The sequence below is a fragment of the Heteronotia binoei genome, chromosome 2, assembly GCF_032191835.1.
Source record: "Heteronotia binoei isolate CCM8104 ecotype False Entrance Well chromosome 2, APGP_CSIRO_Hbin_v1, whole genome shotgun sequence".
Classification (NCBI taxonomy): Eukaryota; Metazoa; Chordata; class Lepidosauria; order Squamata; family Gekkonidae; genus Heteronotia; species Heteronotia binoei.
In genome coordinates, this window is record NC_083224.1 from 121,533,203 (window position 1) to 121,556,691 (window position 23,489).

Consider the following 23,489-nt stretch of genomic DNA (forward strand, 5'->3'; position numbering starts at 1 on the left):
CCGGCCCGCATGTTCCCTCTCTTGTAACGTGCCTCCATTAAAGCATGTTGCCCTACCAACGTCTCCTGTCTCAGTACGTTACAGCTGCACAGGAAACAGGAAGGGCTTCATGGGAAAGGGTCAGTAACAGTTTCCATGGAGAACGGCCCCTCCCTTTCTTTTGCTTTCGTTTTCACAGCAAGCAAAGTTCTGCTGGAAGAAGGCCAAGTAAGTATTTGTGTGTGTGAGAGAGGGAGGGGGCAGGGGATTCCCTGGTATGGAGGCCCTCCCCCCCCTTTAGAAAGCATGGGGGGGAGGGAAATGTCTACTGGGCACTCTATTATTCCCTATGGAGAACGATTCCCATAGGAAATAATAGGGAATTGATCCATGGGTATTGGGGGCTCTGGGGGGGCTATATTTTGAGATAGAGGCACCAAATTTTTAGTATAGCATCTAGTGCCTCTCCCCAAAATACCCCCCAAGATTCAAAACGATTGGACCAGAAGGTCCAATTCTATGAGCCCCAAAAGATGGTGCCCCTATCCTTCATTATTTCCTATGGAAGAAAGGCATTTAAAAAGGTGTGCTGTCCCTTTAAATGTGATGGCCAGAACTCCCTTGGAGTTCAATTATGCTTGTCACACCCTTGTTCCTGGCTCCACCCCCAAAGCCTCCTTGCTCCGCCCCCAAAGTCCCCAGATTTTTCTTTAATTGGATTTGGCAACCCTAGTTTGAAATTAGAATGCAGAAATAACCTTTCCCTCTTTCTTCTGTTTGGCAAGCTTTGCATGCTAAGATTACAGTACACTGCTTAGAGTGATAATGGCTGCAAACCTGCAAAGTTGGTGAAAGTGGCACTCAACTGACCTTCCTCAATTTCAAGGAATATATTCTCAAACTACATTGGAGTGAGGGAAAACTAGTGGTGAAACAATCTCACATGTTAAATCCATACTAAATCAGGGTGAGTGTTGACTTCCTCTAGCCATCACACACCGCATTTTTTATTGCATATTTGGGAATGAGTCATTGACCAGGGCTTTTTTGGCAGAAAAAAACCAGCAGGGACTTATTTGCATATTAGGTCACATATCCCTGACATCACCATTGTTTCACACCGGGGGGGGGGGGGGTTGGTAGAAAGAGCCCAGCAGGAACTCACTTGCATATTAGGCCGTACCCCCTGATGTCAAGCCAGACGGAACTGCATTCCTGCTCAAAAAAGGCCCTGTAACTGGCTCACATCATCTTTCAAGTTCAGCTTTTGTGAGCTAATGTGAGTTTAAGAATATAAACCATATATTGCCTATAAACTATAGATTACCTTTTTTGTCAGTAAGTAATTGTCAGAAGTCTTTAGATCCAAAGATTTTCATTATTCAGAGATAAGATTCACTGAGCTATTGGGAAGAATTAATTGACTGACTGACTGGCTAGTATAATTGCTCTTTATTTCAATGGAAAAAGAAAATTCTTAATGATTTATTAAATTGCAGCTTTTAATATGCTCATTTAGGATCTTGTAAATTGTAATCAGTAAATTAGATTCACTAACCTCAAAGCCCTGAGATTAGCTTTCAAGGGGATCCTTTTTCCTTTCTAAGAAAATGAAAATAAATGTCTGATGTTCAAGAGCAGTTCAGTAATTGTGCACTCAAGTTCACTTTGAGGAAGATAAATATTAAATGAACACAAAATACAAGGTTGTAGTGGTGCTGCCAGATCAAATGGATTCCATTCATCTTTGTGGAGGTGTGGAGCATTATTGACAGACAGTCATTGACCCATTTAACCTTTTTCCAACTTTTTATTACAGTATTTTAGATACAACGTTTTATTTAAAAGTACATCAGCAATACTAGAGGACTTACAGTTTGCATAGGCTTCATTCCATTTTCTGTGGATTAGAGACCTTGTCATATTTGACCATGATGAAATTTACAATGAGTAGATCAGATTTTTTGCAACAAGGAATTGTATGTGTTCCACTGTCATCTTGTTATTTTGTTTAGACTTCAGTAACTTTCTAGGTGGAAGTTGTTCTAATATGAGGGACCAGACACTAAGAGTTAATGGTATCTCATCACAACTCTCTAGGTGCCAGGTGAGTGCTTTGACAAGGAAATAGCTAATAAAAACCTAACAGCATCATCCTGACTGTGTGCCTGTGATTTCATAGGTATATGCAGAACATTCTCAAGTCATTGTAGGCTGGCTCCTCCCTAGAAACACATGAACGGAAGTAATACATTACCAAATACATGCACCTTAACTCACCTTTCCTGTTATGACTTACGTCCCTATTGCGATAAATTACACATCCTCTTCCTTCACTCATGCTAAAATGGCCTCTTCACAACATACTTTGTGTACCATCAGAGCACAAAGTATACATACTTTGTGGTTTTCCGTATTTTTCTCAAAGCTTTTTGCTTTTCTCAACAACATATATAGAACCAGTAGCTGGGGAAGGATTAGACTCTGTTGCAATGTATTTTGCCATGGACAAGCAACAGTTTAAATTATTGTCTGTAGTTCATAAGTAATATATAATAAGTAATACTTATGTTTGTCTCAGAAAACAGGAATTATCTGATGAAGCAGCAGCCCAGTAGTTTAGTGTAGTGCTTAGGATCTGGGATACCCAGGTTCAAATCACCATGCTGCCATGGAAGCTTGCTGGGTGACCTCAGGCCAGACCCACATACTCAATCTAACCTAACTCATAGGATTGTGAGGGTAAAACAGAAGAAAAATGGATAATCTAAGCTACTTTGTGTTCCCAATGGATAGAAAGGCATGGTATAAATGAAGTGAATGTGTTTTTCAGTGCTTGTCAGGACACACATACATAGCTTGTCCACCGTGTTGACCCACACTTTCAGAAACATCCTTGATTTAAGGTTGGTCTGGGAAGAAAATGGAAGGCGTGTCTACACTGTACTGCTGATGAAAAGGCTCAGCCATTCATTTTTTCTTTCCAATGCATTGTATAACATGGCATTCTTGTATTGTTGATCTGATGTCAGTAACTGTGTCCGCTTTAAACCTCTTGCTAATACTCTGAGCTAGATGTGTACATGTTCCTTGTCCCCTGGAGAGCAAAAAACAGCAGTAAGCTCCTCAGCATCTATCAGATTTGGACTTTGTCTTGCTGTGTGTGAAATCATGCAACTCTGATGTCTATATTCCAGACATCCTTTGCGTATTTATTTGGGAGTAAGTCCTAGTGAAGGCAGTTGGAATTCTATACTTTTGGGCATGCAGTATCACCACTGACCAAGCAAAATTACAGGTCAGAGCCCTCAAACACAGGATTTAACAATTATGAGGCTAGAAAAAATACTGCTAATTTATCCTATATTTTGCTGTCAAGGTTTGGAGCATATGAGGACAGCAGCCTACAAGTCAACCCTTATAAACAGACACAGAAAATATTGTAGCAGTAAATCAGCCTTGTTTTGCTTTGCCTTCCATTTTGTTTTTTTAAAACATAAAACAATGAGGTATTAATGTAAAACATAAAACAATGAGGTATTAAAGACAGATAAACCATTTTCTTCATACTTGTCTTTGCATGTATTTATTATTTTAAAAATTGATGGTTCATTCTCAGACTAAATACCTTTTAGATGCATTCATATCATCTTTACTGTTGGATATAATATGGCTCCATGGAGCTCTAAGAAAAAGACTAGGCATCCTATTTATAATGTAATAACATCAAAATTACAATTGCTTTGTGTAAAGTATCTGGTAATGAACACAGATAATGGAATTGTTTGCAAAAACAGATGCTAACTGGCTTTCCATTGGTAAAGCACAGCACTGAAAAATTATACCAGCTGGAAGAGGGAGAATGGTGAAAACAGGAGGGCAGAATTGAAAAATAACTGAAATTTATATTTTGTTCATTAAGTACTGTACTTGTTTAAAATGCTTGACTGACATTCATATGAAGATACAAAAATCAGTAAACTACCCAACTGTGAGGCGAAGTCAGCAGAAAAACCCAAGAGATACTTGAAAGTGGATTGGTAGCTAACATTATGACAATGCTGGGATTCATTTATACTATGATTCTGTAACAGCTACCCTGCGAAGAGCATCTAAATACTTTTGAGAGGTGAAGCTTGTTCAAGGCCTTTTCTTATTTCTCCAAAATAGTAGCATTAGCTCCTGCTGGGATGAACATTAATTAAAATGGGAGGGCAGCCTGTCAGTATACCTAGAGGTGAATTGCATTTAATTCATTAATATGTAAAACTTTCTAGTTGAAAGAGGAATTCTGTACCTTGTCACTATTTCTGTCGTTTTTTGGTAATCCAGTATTTCATCATGGTACTGTGGTTCTTAGTGCAGTATCTGGACTCAGACATAGATTGACAAGGCAGGTTCAGTGTTTTAGGAATGAAGTAGCCTCTGCTGTCAAATAATCCCTACCAGTTCTATGCAAGCACTATTTGCATACGATGGGAGCAATTCAGAAGGGAGACTGGCAGGGGAACCTAGTTATGCTTCATCAGCTTCCCTGCTGCTCAGCATAGGTTTAACAAGTGATATGCCGCAACATGCATCTTTGACCAAACTGTATTTTGTGTTTGCTAATTGAGATTTTGTTGAATGTGGAGGAAATTACAATGTGTTCAACAAAATGTTTAAAAACACAATTCGGGGCACTTTCTAGCCTATAATGCTTTCTTAACTATAACAAGCTATAAAGCTGATATTTACTTGTAAATCGTAGAAATGAAAATGGCTCATTCTTAAAATACACCAGTAGCATCAAATTAATGCATAATGAAGTTCTGTTTGGGGATACATGCAACAGGGTCATGGAAAGTTATGGAAATTAGGATGCCATCCTCAGGTGGGACCTGGGAATCCCCAGGAATTACAGCTCATCTCTAGACTACACAGAGCAGTTCCTCTGGAGAAAATGGATACTTTGGTGGGTGGACTAGGATATTGTATCCACTGAAGTTCCTGTCATTCCCAAACTTCATATCCAAATTTTCAGAAGTTTCCCAGCCTGGATTTGGCAACTCTACCCCACCCATCCCCTGCTGGTGGCCACAGGAGACCAGGCAACCCTAGCATTCACACACTGAATTTCCTTGTCTGATATTCGAACTACTACACAGAGTAAACAAGTTGAAACTAAGGGTGCTTTCACACAGTGACTGTTTGCAAGTGGATCTTGCTATTCTTACATAGTAAAAATCCAGTTGTTAAGCATGTTATTTAGTTTGTGTGAATTCTCCCTAAATCTCGTAAAAACAGAAGTAATGTTGATTGGGAAGATGGAGATCTTGAAAGACATTGTACTCCCCACTCTCAGTGAGGTTTCAGCTGATCCTTGCTGACTTGAGTTAAGGCTCGCTTGAACATATGAACATATGAAGCTGCCTTACACTGAATCAGACCCTTGGTCCATCAAAGTCAGTATTGTCTTCTCAGAATGGCAGCGGATCTCCAGGGTCTCAAGCTGAGGTTTTTCATACCTATTTGCCTGGACCCTTTTTTGGAGATGCCAGGGATTGAACCTGGGACCTTCTGCTTACCAAGCAGATGCTCTACCACTGAGCCACCATCCAAGGAAAGCAGAAGCCTGGGGACAGAGCGACTGCTGGTGAGGAATTGGTATGTATGTATGCATGCATAGTTGAACGAGTCATATTAATGTTTATGCTTTGTTTCAACTGTTCAGATTTCTTCTTGGTTTCATAACCTATATTGAATTGTTTGTTGAATGTCCCATCCTGTTCATTGTATTGACTTACACTGTATAATCTGCCTTGAGTCTCAGTGGAAAAGGCAGACTATATATATAAATAAGTGGCATAATAACAGAAATAAATAGCATATATAAAATAAATAACATTAAATAAAAAATATAAGTATACTATTTCTGGGTTTTGCTTTGAATTTAATTTAGGTAGCACTGGAAAAATCTAATTCATCAGGTGCGTGTTGGTATTAATATATGACTGTTAACACACATTGTAAACAGGTGTCAATATATTTCTGAATACCAGTTTCAGGGTGGGAAGGAGAGGTTTTTGGCTTCTAGGCCTCTGCTAGGGACCTTCTGGGTATTAAGGTTGCTGAGGCCCATCTTATTCCCAGCAGGGGGATTTGGGAGGCATTCCAGGAAGGGGCAGGGCTGTCCCTTATGCAGTGACATCATCACATCAAGGATGCAGGGCGATGTGCCATGCCCCCTGCTTTCTTCTAACCATTTAAAAGGAAACCTCTTTAAACTGGGGGGATGAATATCTGCCCTGTGAGCAGCAAATCCACAGCTTGCAGGGCAGGCGTGCATGACCCCCCTTTGGGAAAAAACACAGGCACCATGAGCACCTGCCCAGCAAGCCACAAATTCACTGCCTGCAAGGCAGGTGCATGTGAATAATATCAGGCCAAGTAAAATGGAAAAAGCAGGGGGAATTTCTTTCTGGCAGCTGGTAGTTTTGGCTTTGGATTATGCCTGAGTTTGGTCAGTAAACTCACTCCAATTTGTATAAAAACAAACAAAACTTTATTTACAAAAGAGAAAAAGACAAACAACACTTAAGTAAGAGGAAAAGATGTACCATTCAGCAAAGAATGCAAACAAAGCAAGAAACCTGGCTGGCTCAGCTACTCCACTACTGTTCCTTTCAAGTGTGTAGCTCTGACATCTCAGGAGGCATTTCAGACGAACAAAGTTTCCAGCAGTGAGGTGGAAATTGAAGAGAGTAGCAGTTCTCAGTGTCTCTTTGTGCTTCGTGTTCTTCAACTTCCTAAACATTCTACATGGGCATTCTTTTGCTAGTTATTCCATCCGACCAACTGGAAAGCTGTTGAACCAATTAGGAAGCTGTAACTACAGTGGATCCCTAGACTGCTAACTGTCAACCAATTTAGATGAGCTGTCAAACACTTTAGATGGCAGTTCACAGCTGCTGTCAGTTAATTGCTTTGACTAGCCTAAGCAGTAGTCCTGATAACATACTGACATGGGGGTAATGACTTTTACAAACATGAGGTAATAACTTTTGCTAATAAGAAGGTTAACACTTAGGCAAAAAGGAGGAGACCAGTTTCTTGACAGCACACAATGCCCCCGTTAGAAAAGAGTCATCGGCACTCATTTGTGAATTTGCTGTGAATTTGCAGCTTGTGGGGCAGGTGTGCATGGCACCCACTCTTTTCAAATTGGGTCATGGGTGACTGTTGGAGGTGGGGCTTCCCCCTGCTGGCCAGCTATCTGGGAGGACCCCAAAAATCAGGGGATCCCTAGCCCTTACCTGGGGATTGGCATCCCTACTGGATATCTGGTCAGTTATTGAAAGCAACAGGATGCTGGACTAAATAGACTATTGCTCTTATTGAATAGCACTGCAGTGCATACAGCCTTAAATAGGGATAGAAATTGTAACAATTGTTTCCTTAACCCAAAGAAAATTCTTGAGGTAAGCTTAGCTTTTTCTTAAGGTAATTACGAGATGAAATTGTTTGTGGTGAATGGATTCAAGCAGGGGTCATGTTGTAGAAAAAGAAGTGCAGGTGCTCATTAGCATAACTCATTTGCATATGAAAATGAGTTATGCTAATCAGAGTGTAAGAAAGTTATGAGTTATAATGAGAGAATCAGAGAGAAAGAAAGAAAGCAAATAGATGGGGAAGGGGGTAGGAGGAAGGAACAAAGGAAGGAAGAGAGAGGAAGGGGGAAGGCAGAGGGGAAACAGAGAAAAAGAAACAACATATAAAGCAAATAGATGGGAGGGAGGGAGGAATTGCCCTGCAAGAGAAACTGGGGCCAGGTTCTCCATGCAAGCAGGGAGGTCTCTCCTCACTGCACAGAGAGCCTCTTGCCAGGTAGTTTAGGCTGCCCGGGAAGACCAGCCAGCCCCAGGATCTGTGTACCTTGGGGAGCTCTCTCCTCACTGCACACAGACTCCTTCTGGAGGCTTCTGTTGCCAGGCAGCTTAAAGTGCATGGAAGGAGAAGCCAACCCTGGGATCTGTGTGCAGTGGGGAGTCCCCGTTGCATGCAGACTCCAGCTGGAAGCTTCTCTTCCCAGGCTCTCCTAGGCAGCCCTCCCGACCTCTGAAAGACCCACTGCTGGCCTGGAGAGTCTGTGGCCTGCAAGGCCTGCTAGGTGGAAACAAGGCAGTGGGGCTGCCAGAGGTTCAGGAGTGGCACTCCAGTGCACTCCTGCCCAAACTGTGGCATGGATGCAAGAGTATAAATTCAGAGCTGAAAATGAGAAAAGAAAGGGGGTTGTTAATGTATTAGGAAGAATGGTGTTCCTGTTGAGGCATTGCTCAGAAAAGACTTCTAGAGGTAGAAACATTTGGCAGAGAAAATGTGCAGGTGGAGCACTGAAATAGAAATATGTCAAAAGACATACTATGTCCTTGAACATAGTATGAACTGTCCTGTTTCCATACCAATCAGCTTTTAAAAATAAATAAATAAATCCTCCCACCCCATCTGGGCTTAATAACCACCAGGGCTTTTTTTTTTAGCAGAAACGTAGTTCTGACTGGCTTGTTGTCAGAGGGTGTGGCCTAATATGCAAATGAGTTACTGCTGGGCTTTTTCTACAAAAAAAGCCCTGATCACCACTAGTGAAATACAATTATCAGAATTAAAAGATGTAACATTCTTACCAAGCTATGAATCTCAGCCTTTGTACACTTGATCATTTCCCTTTCTCTACATATTTTGAACATAGATTCCATTTCAGTACCTTGTGAACTCAGGCACTATGCAAAATGCTTTGTGCTGGATCATTTAAATGGAACTGGTCTGAAATTGGTATCTATTCATCCAGCTTGCTTGGGTCCTATCCCAGTAAGCAGGGTGCCAAGCAGCAGCTTTTCCTGGCTTTACATTTGCTCATTCCACATGTATTGCTGTTCTGTGACTGCAGATTAGAATGCCAGTTCCTGCATTCTACAGCAGTACATTCTTGTATTGTTGTGTAAATAGCAAACTTTATTCTCTGTGCCTGCTACCTCTCAGCCAATTAAACAAAGTAAGATGATGGGAAGAAACTCTACAATTTGATGATGGAATAGAGGAGACGCCCTCTGTTCACTGTGATCTCATTCCCTGCAAATAAGGATAATTAAGCTACTTTTATCTGCCTTCTTCCAAATGCAAATATCTAGCAGCAGTTTATCTCTGCTTTCTCAAAGTCATTCTTAGATTTCACATCAGGTTTCTTTTGTGCCATTTGTAAAATGTGCACCATAACCACAAAAGTTTTCTACACAAACTCAAATGAAAGCAGAAAGACCATTGAGACATGGTTGGGTGTAGGCCTGGATGTTGGAAGCACTTAATGTGCCCATCAGCTTTCCAAAAGTAAAGTGGAAATGGGACAATTTAAGAATAAAATAGATACTCCACTCAACAGGGCAGAAATTACATCTGCTTGATAGTACATTGTCTAAATCAGGGGTGGCCAACGGTAGCTCTCCAGATGTTTTTTGCTTGCAACTCCCATCAGCCCCAACCAGCATGGCCAATGACTGGGGCTGATGGGAGTTGTAGGCAAAAAACTTCTGGAGAGCTACCATTGGCCACCCCTGGTCTAAATGACAGCATTTATAGGTAAGTATGCATGTCTGTCTTCATCATTATGGCAGTTTGGACTGATTTTTTATTATTATTATTATTATTACTTTACATTTATATCCCGCCCTCTCCGCAAGCGGACTCAGGGCGGCTTACAGTATCATAAAACAATCAATTCCATAAAACATATAAAACCATAAAACATTTATCAAGTTAAAAACTAGTACGCTATTTCTTGCACATATGAAATCAGCAGTCACAAATCAAATACAAATTTCTATCATAACTAGAGAACTTTTGGAATCAGTTGCTGAGATAGCAAGGGCTTACATATATGCATTTCTGAATAAGCCATGGTGTAACAATATTAAAATAATTGTTTGTGGAGTCTTGTATTTTATGAAGATTCTGTCCAAAATGCTTCCTCTCAATAATTAAGATATAGTTCAGTTGCATTTAAGATGCATAGTGAAAGTCACGCTTCTAAGTAACAATAGAAGTATGGGGTTCTTAGGGTGCTTTCACACAAGAAATTTGGCCCAACCTAGCCACATCTCCCAGTCGAATTAAATCTGCACAATCAGATGAGCACATCTGCCCTCCAAGCCTCACCCATTCTCATCCCATCTCCAGATGCCTCCTATGTGGATTTAAAAGCCACCTGGATCTTCCCAGTAGCTTCAGGTTGCATATTCACCGACTGTCTGATCACGCTGGCTCGACTCATAAGCAGAATGCATAACTGTCCTAGATTATTTTGTAGCAGGAATACAATAAGGACATGAGACAATAGTGTGGGTTTCACTAGCTTATTTAAACAGCTTATCTCTGTCATAATATTAAATTTGCTAACATATTTAAAGGGACATGCTGCACTAAGCAGCTTGCCAATGACTGCCTTTGTTGGGTGGATCCAACCTGACTCTAAACCTAGCCAGCAATTCCTCCAGCCTTATTTACACTCATCTGCATGCAGGGTTGGCTCGCCCACTAGGCAAACTAGGTGGTTGCCTAGGGCACTGGGAGGTAGGGAGCGCCGAATTGGGCTCCCCCCGATGCCCATGGCAAATGCCTAGTTTGCCTCCTTCCCGCTTTGTCACCACCCCCTCCCTTCCGCTGCCACCGCAAGCCCAACAATGCCACAGCCCTCCTTCCCACTCCACTGCTGCCCCGCCGCACTCTGCTGCACCAAGGTTGGTCCTTGGTCCACTTCGATGTGGCTGGCACAGCTTCTACTTCTTTGAACAGCCCATGACGCGAGAGGAGACTTCACGCCCCCTCACTTCCAATTTCGGGAAGGAGGAGGAGCGAAGTATCCTATTGCATCGCAGGCTGTTCAAAGAAGTAGAAGCTGTGCCAGCTCCATCGAAGCCAGTAAGGACCAGCCTCAGTGCAGTGTGGTGTGGCAGGGGGGTGGCGATGGAACATGGTGCTGCCTGGCAGCGCCGTGAAGGGAGGCAGCGGTGGGAGGGCAGTAGGCAGAGAGCCTGCCTGGGGCACCATGCAACCACAGGCTGGCACTGTCTGCATGTGCAATGGGTTGAGACCTGTCAACCCTCATCCTGCTTTAGATGCACCATATGGCCACTACCAAGTTTGGAACAATGCTGCTCATCACCAAGGCTGCTCCATTCCAACCCATCAAGATGCAAGGAATGTGCTGGTCTCTTCAGGACACAACCCTCCATCATGCCTGATTCCTCAGGGTGTTTGCCAGTCTTACCTATCTTGAGCTACTCACCCTATTCCTGCCAACTGATTATGGCCTTATAGTACATAAGAACATATGAACATATGAAGCTGCCTTATACTGAATCAGACCCTTGGTCCATCAAAGTCAATATTGTCTTCTCAGACTGGCAGCGGCTCTCCAGGGTCTCAAGCTGAGGATTTTCATGCCTACTTGCCTGGACCTTTTTTGGAGATGCCAGAGATTGAACCTGGGACCTTCTGCTTCCCAAGCAGATGCTCTACCACTGAGCCACCAACCCTCCCCTGGCATAAGAGAAGCCATGTTGGTAATTTTGCTGGAATAATGTTCTCCACTCTTGAGAACCAAGGAGATCAGAAATTTAAAAAGCTGGAAATTCATTTATTTCCCTTTCCTTGCAGAATCTGGTTGTCAATGGCTTCAGTGATTGTCTGGATGCTCTTTAATCAGTCTTAATAGGGCATAGCAAAGTATCAGTGCTACGTACATAAAACCAATTCATGGACTTCATGCATTTCACTGATGCAAAACTTCTAATAGTAAGTTTAGGTGAGTGAAAAAATTCACTGTTTGTGCATTAACTCCCACTGGGTGACATGACACTGCTGGGCAGTCTGTGCTGATCTTACCCCACAGGAGAGCACAAGGGAGATTAGAGGTCAGCACTGACTAGTAAATGCATACAGTGAAAATAAGCAGACTCCTCTGAGCTCCCAGGCATTTACCTTGCTCCAGTCTTCTTTACTATGCCAGAAGCCCATACCAGAATTGGTATGTTGCCCTGAAAGTCATCTCCTAACAATATATGCTATTGATTTCTTTTATTTTCAGAGAAAATCAGGCAAAGATATGCAGATCTGCCAGGGGAGTTGCACATTATTGAGCTTGAAAAGGATAAAAATGGTCTTGGGCTCAGTCTTGCTGGCAACAAAGACAGGTCTCACATGAGCATCTTTATTGTGGGCATCAGCCCAGATGGCCCTGCAGGAAAAGATGGAAGAATGCACATTGGAGATGAACTTCTAGAGGTAATTGTTCTTTTTCATTTTAAATGTTATAATGTGTAGTGGTAGAGAAGATCAAGAACCAAATACAAAAAAATGAGCTGAAACTTCAAATATAGCAAACATTTCAACAGGCACAATTTTGGGCCATCAAAACAATCCTTTTGATACTGCTGTATAAACAATTTACTAATCTCTCCCTGTCCAGTAGTTTGAAGACATAAGCAAGTCCTTTAATTCCTTCTAACAGCAAATTTCATGGTCAAGTTCCTATTAAGAACATAAGAGAAGTCATGTTGGATCAGGCCAATGGTCCATCCAGTCCAACACTCTGTGTCACACAGTGGCCAAAAACCCAAGAGCCATTAAGAGGTCCATCAGTGGGGCCAGGACACTAGAAGCCCTCACACTGTTGCCCCTCCCAAGCACCAAGAATACAGAGCATCACTTGCCCCACACAGAGTGTTCCAACAATGTGCTGTGGCTAATAGCCACTGATGGACCTCTGCTCCATATGTTTATCCAGTCTCTTCTTGAAGCTTGCTATGCTTGTAGCCGCCATCACCTGTGGCAGTGAATTCCATGTGGCTTGGTACATGCAAGCAATCTGTCACAGTAATAGCTTGTGCAGGGATGACAAGATTCTTTCTTCGCATTCTCATATAAGCATATGGAAGGGAGTTGAGTTTCATGTCTACAATATCAAGCTCTGCTTGGGACTTTGAATTTGACTTTCTTTTTTCTCAAGTCTGCAATGAATTTACGTATGTGTGAGAATTATAAGGGCTATCATTTATGTGTATAATGTTGATTGCATAAAATATACACTTTACATTGATTTTTCATAAAATTCTTTATTTAAATTGTCTAAGTATCATACAGCTTGTTTTGACCAAGAGCTATTGCTTTTTGTTGGGAAGGCAACTGGGACATATAAGGTCCTGCACATTAACAAAACATAAATTTAGATCTGTTACTGAGTTTAGGATGCTGCCATTACATTGTATGAGTTCTAGTAGATGTAATCCACTTTTATTGGGCCTATGGTTGAGGCAGCAGGCGTCCTATTATTCCATCATTTGGCCTCCCTTGTGGTGACATCATGCTTTATTACAGTGCTATCTTATTGTTATTACCATTGTTTAAGGGGGGGGCTACAACTGGTTATTGAAATGCTGTGCCCTGTCCGCCAGTGGTGTGTTTTATTTCTTGTTTTTACTGTTAATTTTAATATGGTGTTTTAACTTTGATATATCCAAGTAGGCAGCCATGTTGGTCTGAAGCAGTAGAACAAAATAGGAGTCAATTGCACCTTTAAGACCAACTTAGTTTTATTCAGAACGTAAGCTTTCATGTGCATGCACACTTCTTCAGACGAGGAACGAGGTACAGTAAGCAGAGTCACATATAGCTGGTGGGTTTGGAATAGTGGTACAAAGTTAAAATTCAATAGTAGAACAGTAAAATTAACAAATTCAGAAAACCTTTGATCTGGGTTGCATTAGCGTGGAAAACCATAAAACAGGACCATGTCAGAATGTGAGAATGCCTGTTAATTATTCTATTGCTAATAAACCTGGGTCAAAGAGAAGGCCTTTCTTTCCCAGAAGTTTTTCCTGTCCAACTAATTTACCTTTTAACATGTAACATAAATATATACATCATTCTAGTTTGCCATTAGGAAAAAATACAATAAAATATAGTGGAAGATGGGTTTAGTATATGTAATGAGATAAACAGCCAATATCCCTTGTTTGAGTATGTCAATACAAAAGCATTATTCTGATACACTATCCTAAAAGAGAAATAAATTGGAATACTGTGGATATATCGCCATACTTGGTGAAAGTGGGTGTAGCATGTGTAATAAGATAAAAAAACAAAACAACATCTCTGTTCAGTCCTGGGGAGGTGTTTGTTCCAAGTTTCATAATAGTTTGTAATTCAGCAGTCTCTCTCTCCATTCTGTTCTTGAAGTTCCTTTGCAGTAAAAACCCAGATCAAAGGTTTTCTGAATTTGTTAATTTTACTATTCTGCTATTGGATTTTAACTTTGTACCACTATTCCAAACCCCACCAGCTATATGTGACTCTGCTTACTGTACCTCATTCCTCATCTGAAGAAGTGTGCATGCACATGAAAGCTTAACTTTGATATGTAGGTTTTTTATTGTTGTTATTATGTGTTGTGATCCACCTTGAGCCCGTTTACGGGAAAAGGCAGAATATAAGCTTACTAAATAAATAAAATTGCTGAATTTTCTTGACATTTTAACTGTGATCATGTGAGTCCATTTTTGTTGGGGTTTAATATCAGTTATCATGGTGTCTGAGCAGTCTAACACAACATATCCAGTTTTAAAATAGATCATATTAATTCTGTTTCTCTTAGCTTGAGGAGGGTATGTGTTCTCTTGCAGAAAAAAGAACACATGGGATGATTTTTAAAATGTGGAATTTTTTTACCATGCTTCAATTTTGTTATATTTATGTAATTAAAACACACTGCTTTAAATCTGTTTAACTGAACTATAATTATCTGTTCTTTAATAGGATTAATTTTAGTTAGAAATAATAGTGCTAATCTCGGGTGGCATACAGACATGCATAAATTCAGCTCTAATCCTGCTGTAGATGAATTTTCATGGTTGCAGTCACACAAACCTTTGGCTAAGGATAGTAGAACCTTTTTCCTTGTTTAAAGCAATGTATTCAGAGTTTTGATCAGTTGATCTTTGTGTCAAACATAAAGTACCTCCCCTCCCCTTTTCAAGGTGAATCATGTTTCGGGCTGCTTGTCTATCTGTTTATTGTCAAGTTTTACTTCTTCAAGTTTTACTGATGTATCAACAAACCTTTCCATTCTGTTTCAGAGCTCCTATGATCAGATGCTCTTGAGCAATGATTAAAAGAATAATACATTATTTACTAAAAAAAATGTTAGACAGAAATTTGGTGATCAAGTAGGTTATGTTCAGATCACTGTCTAGCATCAGATAGGGAATATTATCCCCTTGGAGTTTATTAAACAGAAAGCATGTTAAAAGTGGTGAGATCCAGTGATTCTTAAAAGTGCTAAAAAAAAAAAACCCTGACATTCCAATATTTTGTGAGACAGAGTATCAATTTTACCCTGGCCACAAGGGCAAAGACAATCTAAACATGGAATACAACAAAATCTCCCCTGTAATACTTTGGACGGGATGCATTAAGGCGAGATAAAGCAAATACATATGAACATATGAAGCTGCCTTATACTGAATCAGACCTTTGGTCCATCAAAGTCAGTATTATCTTCTCAGATTGGCAGCGGCTCTTTCTCCAGGGTCTCAAGCTGAGGTTTTTCACACCTATTTGCCTGGACCCTTTTTTGGAGATGCCGGGGATTGAACCTGGGACCTTCTGCTTCCCAAGCAGATGCTCTACCACTGAGCCACCATCCTTCCCCGATACCCTAATAAGATGGGGACCATTAGGTGTCTCATGTACAATGGCAGAGTCCAAGGATTTAAGATAACAAAGAATTAACTTGAGCTGACTCTGTGAGAGTGAATCAGTGTACTGCTGTAATCCAGCCCCATAAGACACTGGTGGACAAGTGAAAGGGCCTAGCAGGAGGATGTCTTCAGTTATAAGCCCTAGCTACCTTAATCTAGCATGTATCATCTTCAGCCATCAAGAATTTTAAGCATCTTGTTTAAGAAAGAAAAATGACCTACAGCTTCTGCAGCAAAAATAATCCTTAGCCTTAGCTTGAAAGAGCTGAGCCATGCTCTAGCTTCCAATGACTTTTGGCCAAGTTCAGTTCTGAGAGATACATCTGAGACACAATGAGGGACTCCCATTATCCTACATACAAACTGATATAGGGGATGGTCAAAAGATTTTGCGATCACCGAAATCCAAATAGCAACTCCATATTGTAACTTGGGTATTAGAATGGAAAACCTGAATTGCACTGGAGATATATCTTCCTCTTCTGTAAAGAAGAAGCAGGATATTGCTCCAGTAGCAGGCTTACTCTTATTCAGGTCAAATTTGTGCAGGTGAGACCATAAGAACATAAGAACATAAGAGAAGCCATGTTAGATCAGGCCAATGGCCCATCCAGTCCAACATTCTGTGTCACACAGCGGCCAAATATATATATATATATATATATATATATATATATATATATATATATATATATATATATATATATATATATATATATACACACACACACACACACACTGTGGCTAATAGCCATTGATGGACCTCTGCTCCATATTTTTATCTAACCCCTTCTTGAAGGTGGCTATGCTTGTGGACGCCACCACCTCCTGTGGCAGTGAATTCCACATGTTAATCACCCTTTGGGTGAAGAAGTACTTCCTTTTATCCGTTTTAACCTGTCTGCTCAGCAATTTCATCGAATGCCCACGAGTTCTTGTATTGTGAGAAAGGGAGAAAAGTACTTCTTTCTCTACTTTCTCCATCCCATGCATTATCTTGTAAACTTCTATCATGTCACCCCTCAGTCGATGTTTCTCCAAGCTAAAGAGCCCTAAGCGTTTCAACCTTTCTTCATAGGGAAGGTGTTCCAGCCCTTTAATCATTTTAGTTGCCCTTTTCTGAACTTTCTCCAATGCTATAATATCCTTTTTGAGGTGCGGCGACCAGAACTGCACACAGTACTCCAAATGAGACCGCACCATTGATTTATACAGAGGCATTATGATACTGGCTGATTTGTTTTCAATTCCCTTCCTAATAATTCCCAGCATGGCGTTGGCCTTTTTTATTGCAAACGCACACTGTCTGGACATTTTCAGTGAATTATCTACCATGACCCCAAGATCTCTCTCTTGGTCTGTCTCTGCCAGTTCACACCCCATCAACTTGTATTTGTAGCTGGGATTCTTGGCCCCAATGTGCATTACTTTGCACTTGGCCACATTGAACCGCATCTGCCACGTTGACGCCCACTCACCCAGCCTCAACAGATCCCTTTGGAGTTCCTCACAATCCTCTCTGGTTCTCACCACCCTGAACAATTTAGTGTCATCCGCAAATTTGGCCACTTCACTGCTCACTCCCAACTCTAAATCATTTATGAACAAGTTAAAGAGGATGGGACCCAGTACCGAGCCCTGCGGCACCCCACTGCTTACCGTCCTCCACTGCGAAGACTGCCCAATTATACTCACTCTCTGCTTCCTATTACTCAGCCAGTTTTTGATCCACAAGAGGACCTGTCCTTTTACTCCATGACTCTCAAGCTTTCTAAGGAGCCTTTGATGAGGAACTTTATCAAAAGCTTTCTGGAAGTCAAGGTAAACAACATCTATCGGGTCTCCTTTGTCCACATGTTTGTTCACCCCCTCAAAGAAATGTAACAGGTTAGTGAGGCAAGATCTTCCCTTGCAGAACCCATGCTGAGTCTTCCTCAATAACCCGTGTTCATCAATGTGCCTACTCATTCTGTCCTTGATAATGGTTTCTACCAACTTTCCCGGTATTGAAGTCAGACTGACTGGCCTGTAATTTCCCGGATCTCCTCTGGAACCCTTTTTAAAGATGGGGGTGACATTTGCTACCTTCCAGTCCTCAGGAACGGAGGCAGATTTCAATGAAAGATTACAGATTTTTGTTAGAAGATCCACAAGTTCAACTTTGAGTTCTTTCAGAACTCTCGGATGTATGCCATCCGGACCCGGTGACTTATTAGTTTTTAATTTGTCTGTTAGTTGTAGGACCTCCTCTTTTGTCACCTCAATCTGACTCAGGTCTTTCAATACCCCTTCCAATATTAGTGGTTCTGGGGCGGGCAAACACTTCTCATCTTCCACGGTGAAGACGGAGGCAAAAAATGCATTCAGCTTCTCAGCCATTTCTCCATCCTCCTTCAGTAATCCTTTTACCCCATGGTCATCCAAGGGCCCCACTGCTTCCCTGGCTGGTTTCCTACTTCTAATATATTTGAAGAAATTTTTATTGTTGGTCTTTATGTTTTTTGCAATATGCTCCTCATAGTCCCTTTTTGCCTGCCTGATCACAGTCTTGCATTTGATTTGCCACTGCCTGTGTTCCCTTTTATTAATCTCACTTGGACTGGTTTTCCACCGCTTAAAGGAGTCCTTCTTACCTTTTACAGCTTCCATTACTTTGTTTGTTAACCATGCTGGCCTCTTCTTATACCTGTTTGTGCCTTTCCTAACTTGTGGTATGTATTTTATCTGAGCTTCTAGGATTATAGTTTTAAATAGTCTCCAAGCTTCCCCAAGGGTTTTGACCGTATTTACCTTTCCTTTCAGTTTCCTCCTCACATGCCTCCTCATCTCAGAGAATTTACCCCTTTTAAAGTTAAATGTGGTTGTGGCGGTCTTTTTGGGCAACTCCCTATTTATACAAATGGTGAAATCAATAACATTTTGGTCACTGTTCCCAAGCGGCGCAATCACTTTTACGTCTCTCACCAAGTCTTGGGCATTACTTAGGGTTGAAGAGGGTTGAAGAGAAAACAATCCCTAGGTAGCAGAAATTCCTGACTTATTCAATATTAGAATTTGCTATAATTCATTTGGAAGACCCAGGGTGCAATTTTTAAAGAAAAATAAGATTTTAGATTTAGTATAGTCTATTTGCAACTCCTCATTTAAACAGTAGTTTGAGAAACATCTCAGGAATAGGGGTGTGCAAAAAATTGTCTTTTTCAGTTTGAGGTGTACTGTGTGATGAATATTGCTATTTCCTGATATTCTTGAATATATTCTGATATTTCAGAAAACAGTTGGAATTGCCAAATTTATTTGGCTCCATTATACCCTATGGGGACCATCCCCAAAGGGTATAATGGAGAAGGGATTTAAACTTTAAATGCTTACTCAGTTCACTTGCTGAGTCATGCCACTGCTGCTGAACTGAGCAAGCATTTAAAATTTAAATCCCTTCTGAGTTCACTCAGGGAGTTGTGCTGCAGTGGCAGTGTGACTGCTCAAGTGAACTTACTCAGTTCACTTGCAGAACTCCCTGAGTGAACTCAGAAGGGATTTAAACTTTAAATGCTTGCTCATTTCACTTGTGGAATCACACCTCCATGGCCATGTGACTCCCTCTGTGAACAGAAGGGATTTAAAGTTTAAATGCTTGCTCAGTTCACCCATGGAGTTGCACTGCTGAGGGAGTGGAACTACCCAAGTGAACTCAGAAGGCATTTAAAGAGATCTTGGTCTCTTTAAATACCTTCTGGCCACACCTGAATAAAAGGGGCTATTTTGGTAGCACAGATCTGAATACAGATCTCTTATCTGTATTCAGTTGAATAAATACCCCTCAAATACTCAATACAACTCCCCAAAATACTGATAATGTATGTTTCTAGTATTTATTCAGCTTGGTATATACTGAGTACATGCTCATACTCAGAGGAGTCTGTTCAGGCCAGTCTTGGTGCAGGAGATAAGAATTTGAATCACTGGTGTGCTGCAGCAAAGGTATTTCTTTCAAAGCTAATCTTGTGGCATGAAACTCTGAAGAAGAAAGATGCGATATCAGGTCATTTAGATATAAATTGAAAAGGGAGGAGCAAGCAGACAATCTTGCCTCATCCATCAATGGGATTTGCCATTATAGTTTGTCAGTATGCCCTAACTATGACAGTATATAGCAGTTAATTTTGAAAGAATTCCAGAATTTTGTTTCCTTGTATTGTGTTACAGTAGATGGATATAGATTCCTAGCTACTGAATATGATACTACTGCTTGGATGACCTGACATGTGGTTGGCAACATCATTGCTACAAGTGATTTGAAAGAAATTTTCTGGTGTTCATACCTGTTATCTGAAATGAATTTGTAAAGCTTGAAGAAGCAACTGCGAAACAAGGACATTAGTGCAGCCTTGTTGCAATAACTGGACTGCTGGCTGCTGTACAAATCAAATCTGGACTATTGGGACATCATCCTTCTTCCCTTCACTGTCAGATTCTTTGGCAAGAAGACAGTATTGGATTGCTTATGAGTTGGACTTTATTTCTGGTGGTTTTTTGAAGTGTCCCGCTTTGTATAAATGATTGCATTGATTCTATGCTTATTTTCACTACATATTATATAAGTTTTGATAGTTTATTTGACTCTTATTATTGATTGATGCTGATATTTCTGCTGATGGCAGATCTCCCATCCCCTGCGGTTGCTCAGCTGGACAGTCAGATGAAAATGGTAGGTGAAATTGGAGGCGGTGCAACTGGCATCCCTGGTGCGATGACACAACTTCCAGTGTAACCCAAATATTATGTCATCACAGTGGGTAATACTCCAGCATTCACAAGGTTAAACAAGAGTTTTGGTTCAATGCTAGAATGTCCCCCTCCCCACCAGCACAATGAAATCACTTCCAGGTTATGCCAGAAGTTCCGTAATCACACTAGAGATGTCAAGTTAAGTCAAGTCAGCCTTTATTTGCATAAAAATAACAGTACAGATTAATATAATACACTAGAGATGTCAATCATGCCCTCTTCCCAGCATCAATCCCAACCTGCTCCATCATCTGTCAGTTGCCATGCCATGCCTATAGGCTAGGCCAGGGGTGGCCAAACTTGCTGGACATAAGAGTTTCATAGAATAAATGCCAGATGTCTGAGAGCCACAAGAAGGAGGGAAGGAAATAAATGGGGAGGAGGGAGGGAGAGGTAGTAGAAAGAAAGCAAGTTTAATTTTAAATGCATTCACCAAGCTGCTGGCTGCCTTGGCTTGGAGAAGCAATTTAAAGAGACAAATGCCTTCTCCAAGCTGACCAACAGGGCAGTGGGGGTTTTGAGAGCCACACAATATGTGTGGAAGAGCCATATGTTGCTCCCAAGCCAGGCTGAGAGAGAGAGTGGTTGGCCGAAGGTCACCAAGTGAGGTTCTATATCAGAATGGAAATTTAAACTTGTATCTCCTAGAGCAGGGGTATCAAACATGCAGCCCGGGGGCCAAATCAGACCCCCGGAGGGCTCCTATCAGCCCCCTTCCCCAAGCAACTAGCTTCCTTCTGCATAACAGCTTGATTTGCAAGGCTTGTTTAATTGCACAGAAGCTACAGAGCAAAGCCTCTATTTTCTCAGGCATAAGAAAAGGCCTGCGTGGTTAACAAACAAAGTAATGGAAGCTGAAAAAGGTAAGAAGGACTCCTTTAAGCAGTGGAAAACCAGTCCAAGTGAGATTAGTAAAAGGGAACACAGGCTGTGGCAAATCAAATGCAAGACTGTGATCAGGCAGGCAAAAAGGGACTATGAGGAGCATATTGCAAAAAACATAAAGACCAACAATAAAACTTTCTTCAAATATATTAGAAGTAGGAAACCAGCCAGGGAGGCAGTGGGGCCCTTGGATGACCATGGGGTAAAAGGATTACTGAAGGAGGATAGGGAAATGGCTGAGAAGCTAAATGAATTTTTTGCCTCCGTCTTCACTGTAGAAGACGAGAACTTTTTGCCCGCCCCAGAACCACTAATTTTGGAAGGGGTGTTGAAAGACCTGAGTCAGATTGAGGTGACAAATGAGGAGGTCCTACAACTGATAGACAAATTAAAAACTAATAAGTCACCGGGTCCGGATGGCATACATCCAAGAGTTCTGAAGGAACTCAAAGTTGAACTTGTGGATCTTCTAACAAAAATCTGTAATCTTTCATTGAAATCTGCCTCCGTTCCTGAGGACTGGAAGGTAGCAAATGTCACCCCCATCTTTAAAAAAGGTTCCAGAGGAGATCCGGGAAATTACAGGCCAGTCAGTCTGACTTCAATACCGGGAAAGTTGGTAGAAACCATTATCAAGGACAGAATGAGCAGGCACATTGATGAACACGGGTTATTGAGGAAGACTCAGCATGGGTTCTGCAAGGGAAGATCTTGCCTCACTAACCTGTTGCATTTCTTTGAGGGGGTGAACAAACATGTGGACAAAGGAGACCCGATAGATGTTGTTTACCTTGACTTCCAGAAAGCTTTTGATAAAGTTCCTCATCAAAGGCTCCTTAGAAAGCTTGAGAATCATGGAGTAAAAGGACAGGTCCTCTTGTGGATCAAAAACTGGCTGAGTAATAGGAAGCAGAGAGTGAGTATAAATGGGCAGTCTTCGCAGTGGAGGACGGTAAGCAGTGGGGTGCCACAGGGCTCGGTACTGGGTCCCATGCTCTTTAACTTGTTCATAAATGATTTAGAGTTGGGAGTGAGCAGTGAAGTGGCCAAGTTTGCGGATGACACTAAATTGTTCAGGGTGGTGAGAACCAGAGAGGATTGTGAGGAACTCCAAAGGGATCTGTTGAGGCTGGGTGAGTGGGCGTCAACATGGCAGATGCGGTTCAATGTGGCCAAGTGCAAAGTAATGCACATTGGGGCTAAGAATCCCAGCTACAAATACAAGTTGATGGGGTGTGAACTGGCAGAGACTGATCAAGAGAGAGATCTTGGGTCATGATAGATAACTCACTGAAAGTGTCAAGACAGTGTGCGTTTGCAATAAAAAAGGCCAATGCCATGCTGGGAATTATTAGGAAGGGAATTGAAAACAAATCAGCCAGTATCATAATGCCCCTGTATAAATCGATGGTGCGGTCTCATTTGGAGTACTGTGTGCAGTTCTGGTCGCCGCACCTCAAAAAGGATATTATAGCTTTAGAGAAGGTGCAGAGAAGGGCAACTAGAATGATTAAAGGGCTGGAGCACTTTCCCTATGAAGAAAGGTTGAAACGCTTGGGACTCTTTAGCTTGGAGAAACGTCGACTGCGGGGTGACATGATAGAGGTTTACAAGATAATGCATGGGATGGAGAAAGTAGAGAAAGAAGTACTTTTCTCCCTTTCTCACAATACAAGAACTCGTGGGCATTCGATGAAATTGCTGAGCAGACAGGTTAAAACGGATAAAAGGAAGTACTTCTTCACCCAAAGGGTGATTAACATGTGGAATTCACTGCCACAGGAGGTGGTGGCGGCCACAAGTATAGCCACCTTCAAGAGGGGTTTAGATAAAAATATGGAGCACAGGTCCATCAGTGGCTATTAGCCACAGTGTATGTGTGTATATAACATTTTTTGCCACTGTGTGACACAGAGTGTTGGACTTGATGGGCCGTTGGCCTGATCCAACATGGCTTCTCTTATGTTCTTATGTTCTTATGTTCTCCATTGGCTGAGGCTCCTCCCTTGGGGAGGAAGTGGGGAAGGTAAAGCTTGCTTTGCCCTGCTC

At 41.5% G+C, this 23,489-nt stretch overlaps 1 protein-coding gene across 1 annotated transcript in view; it reads left to right on the top strand.

Moving 5' to 3' along the window:
• PATJ (PATJ crumbs cell polarity complex component) overlaps positions 1-23,489 on the top strand; it is a 332,986-nt gene that overhangs the window by 204,708 nt on the left and 104,789 nt on the right. The window contains 1 exon segment of the mRNA XM_060231912.1: positions 12,098-12,294. Within this exon segment, the coding sequence (XP_060087895.1) occupies positions 12,098-12,294 (197 nt within the window).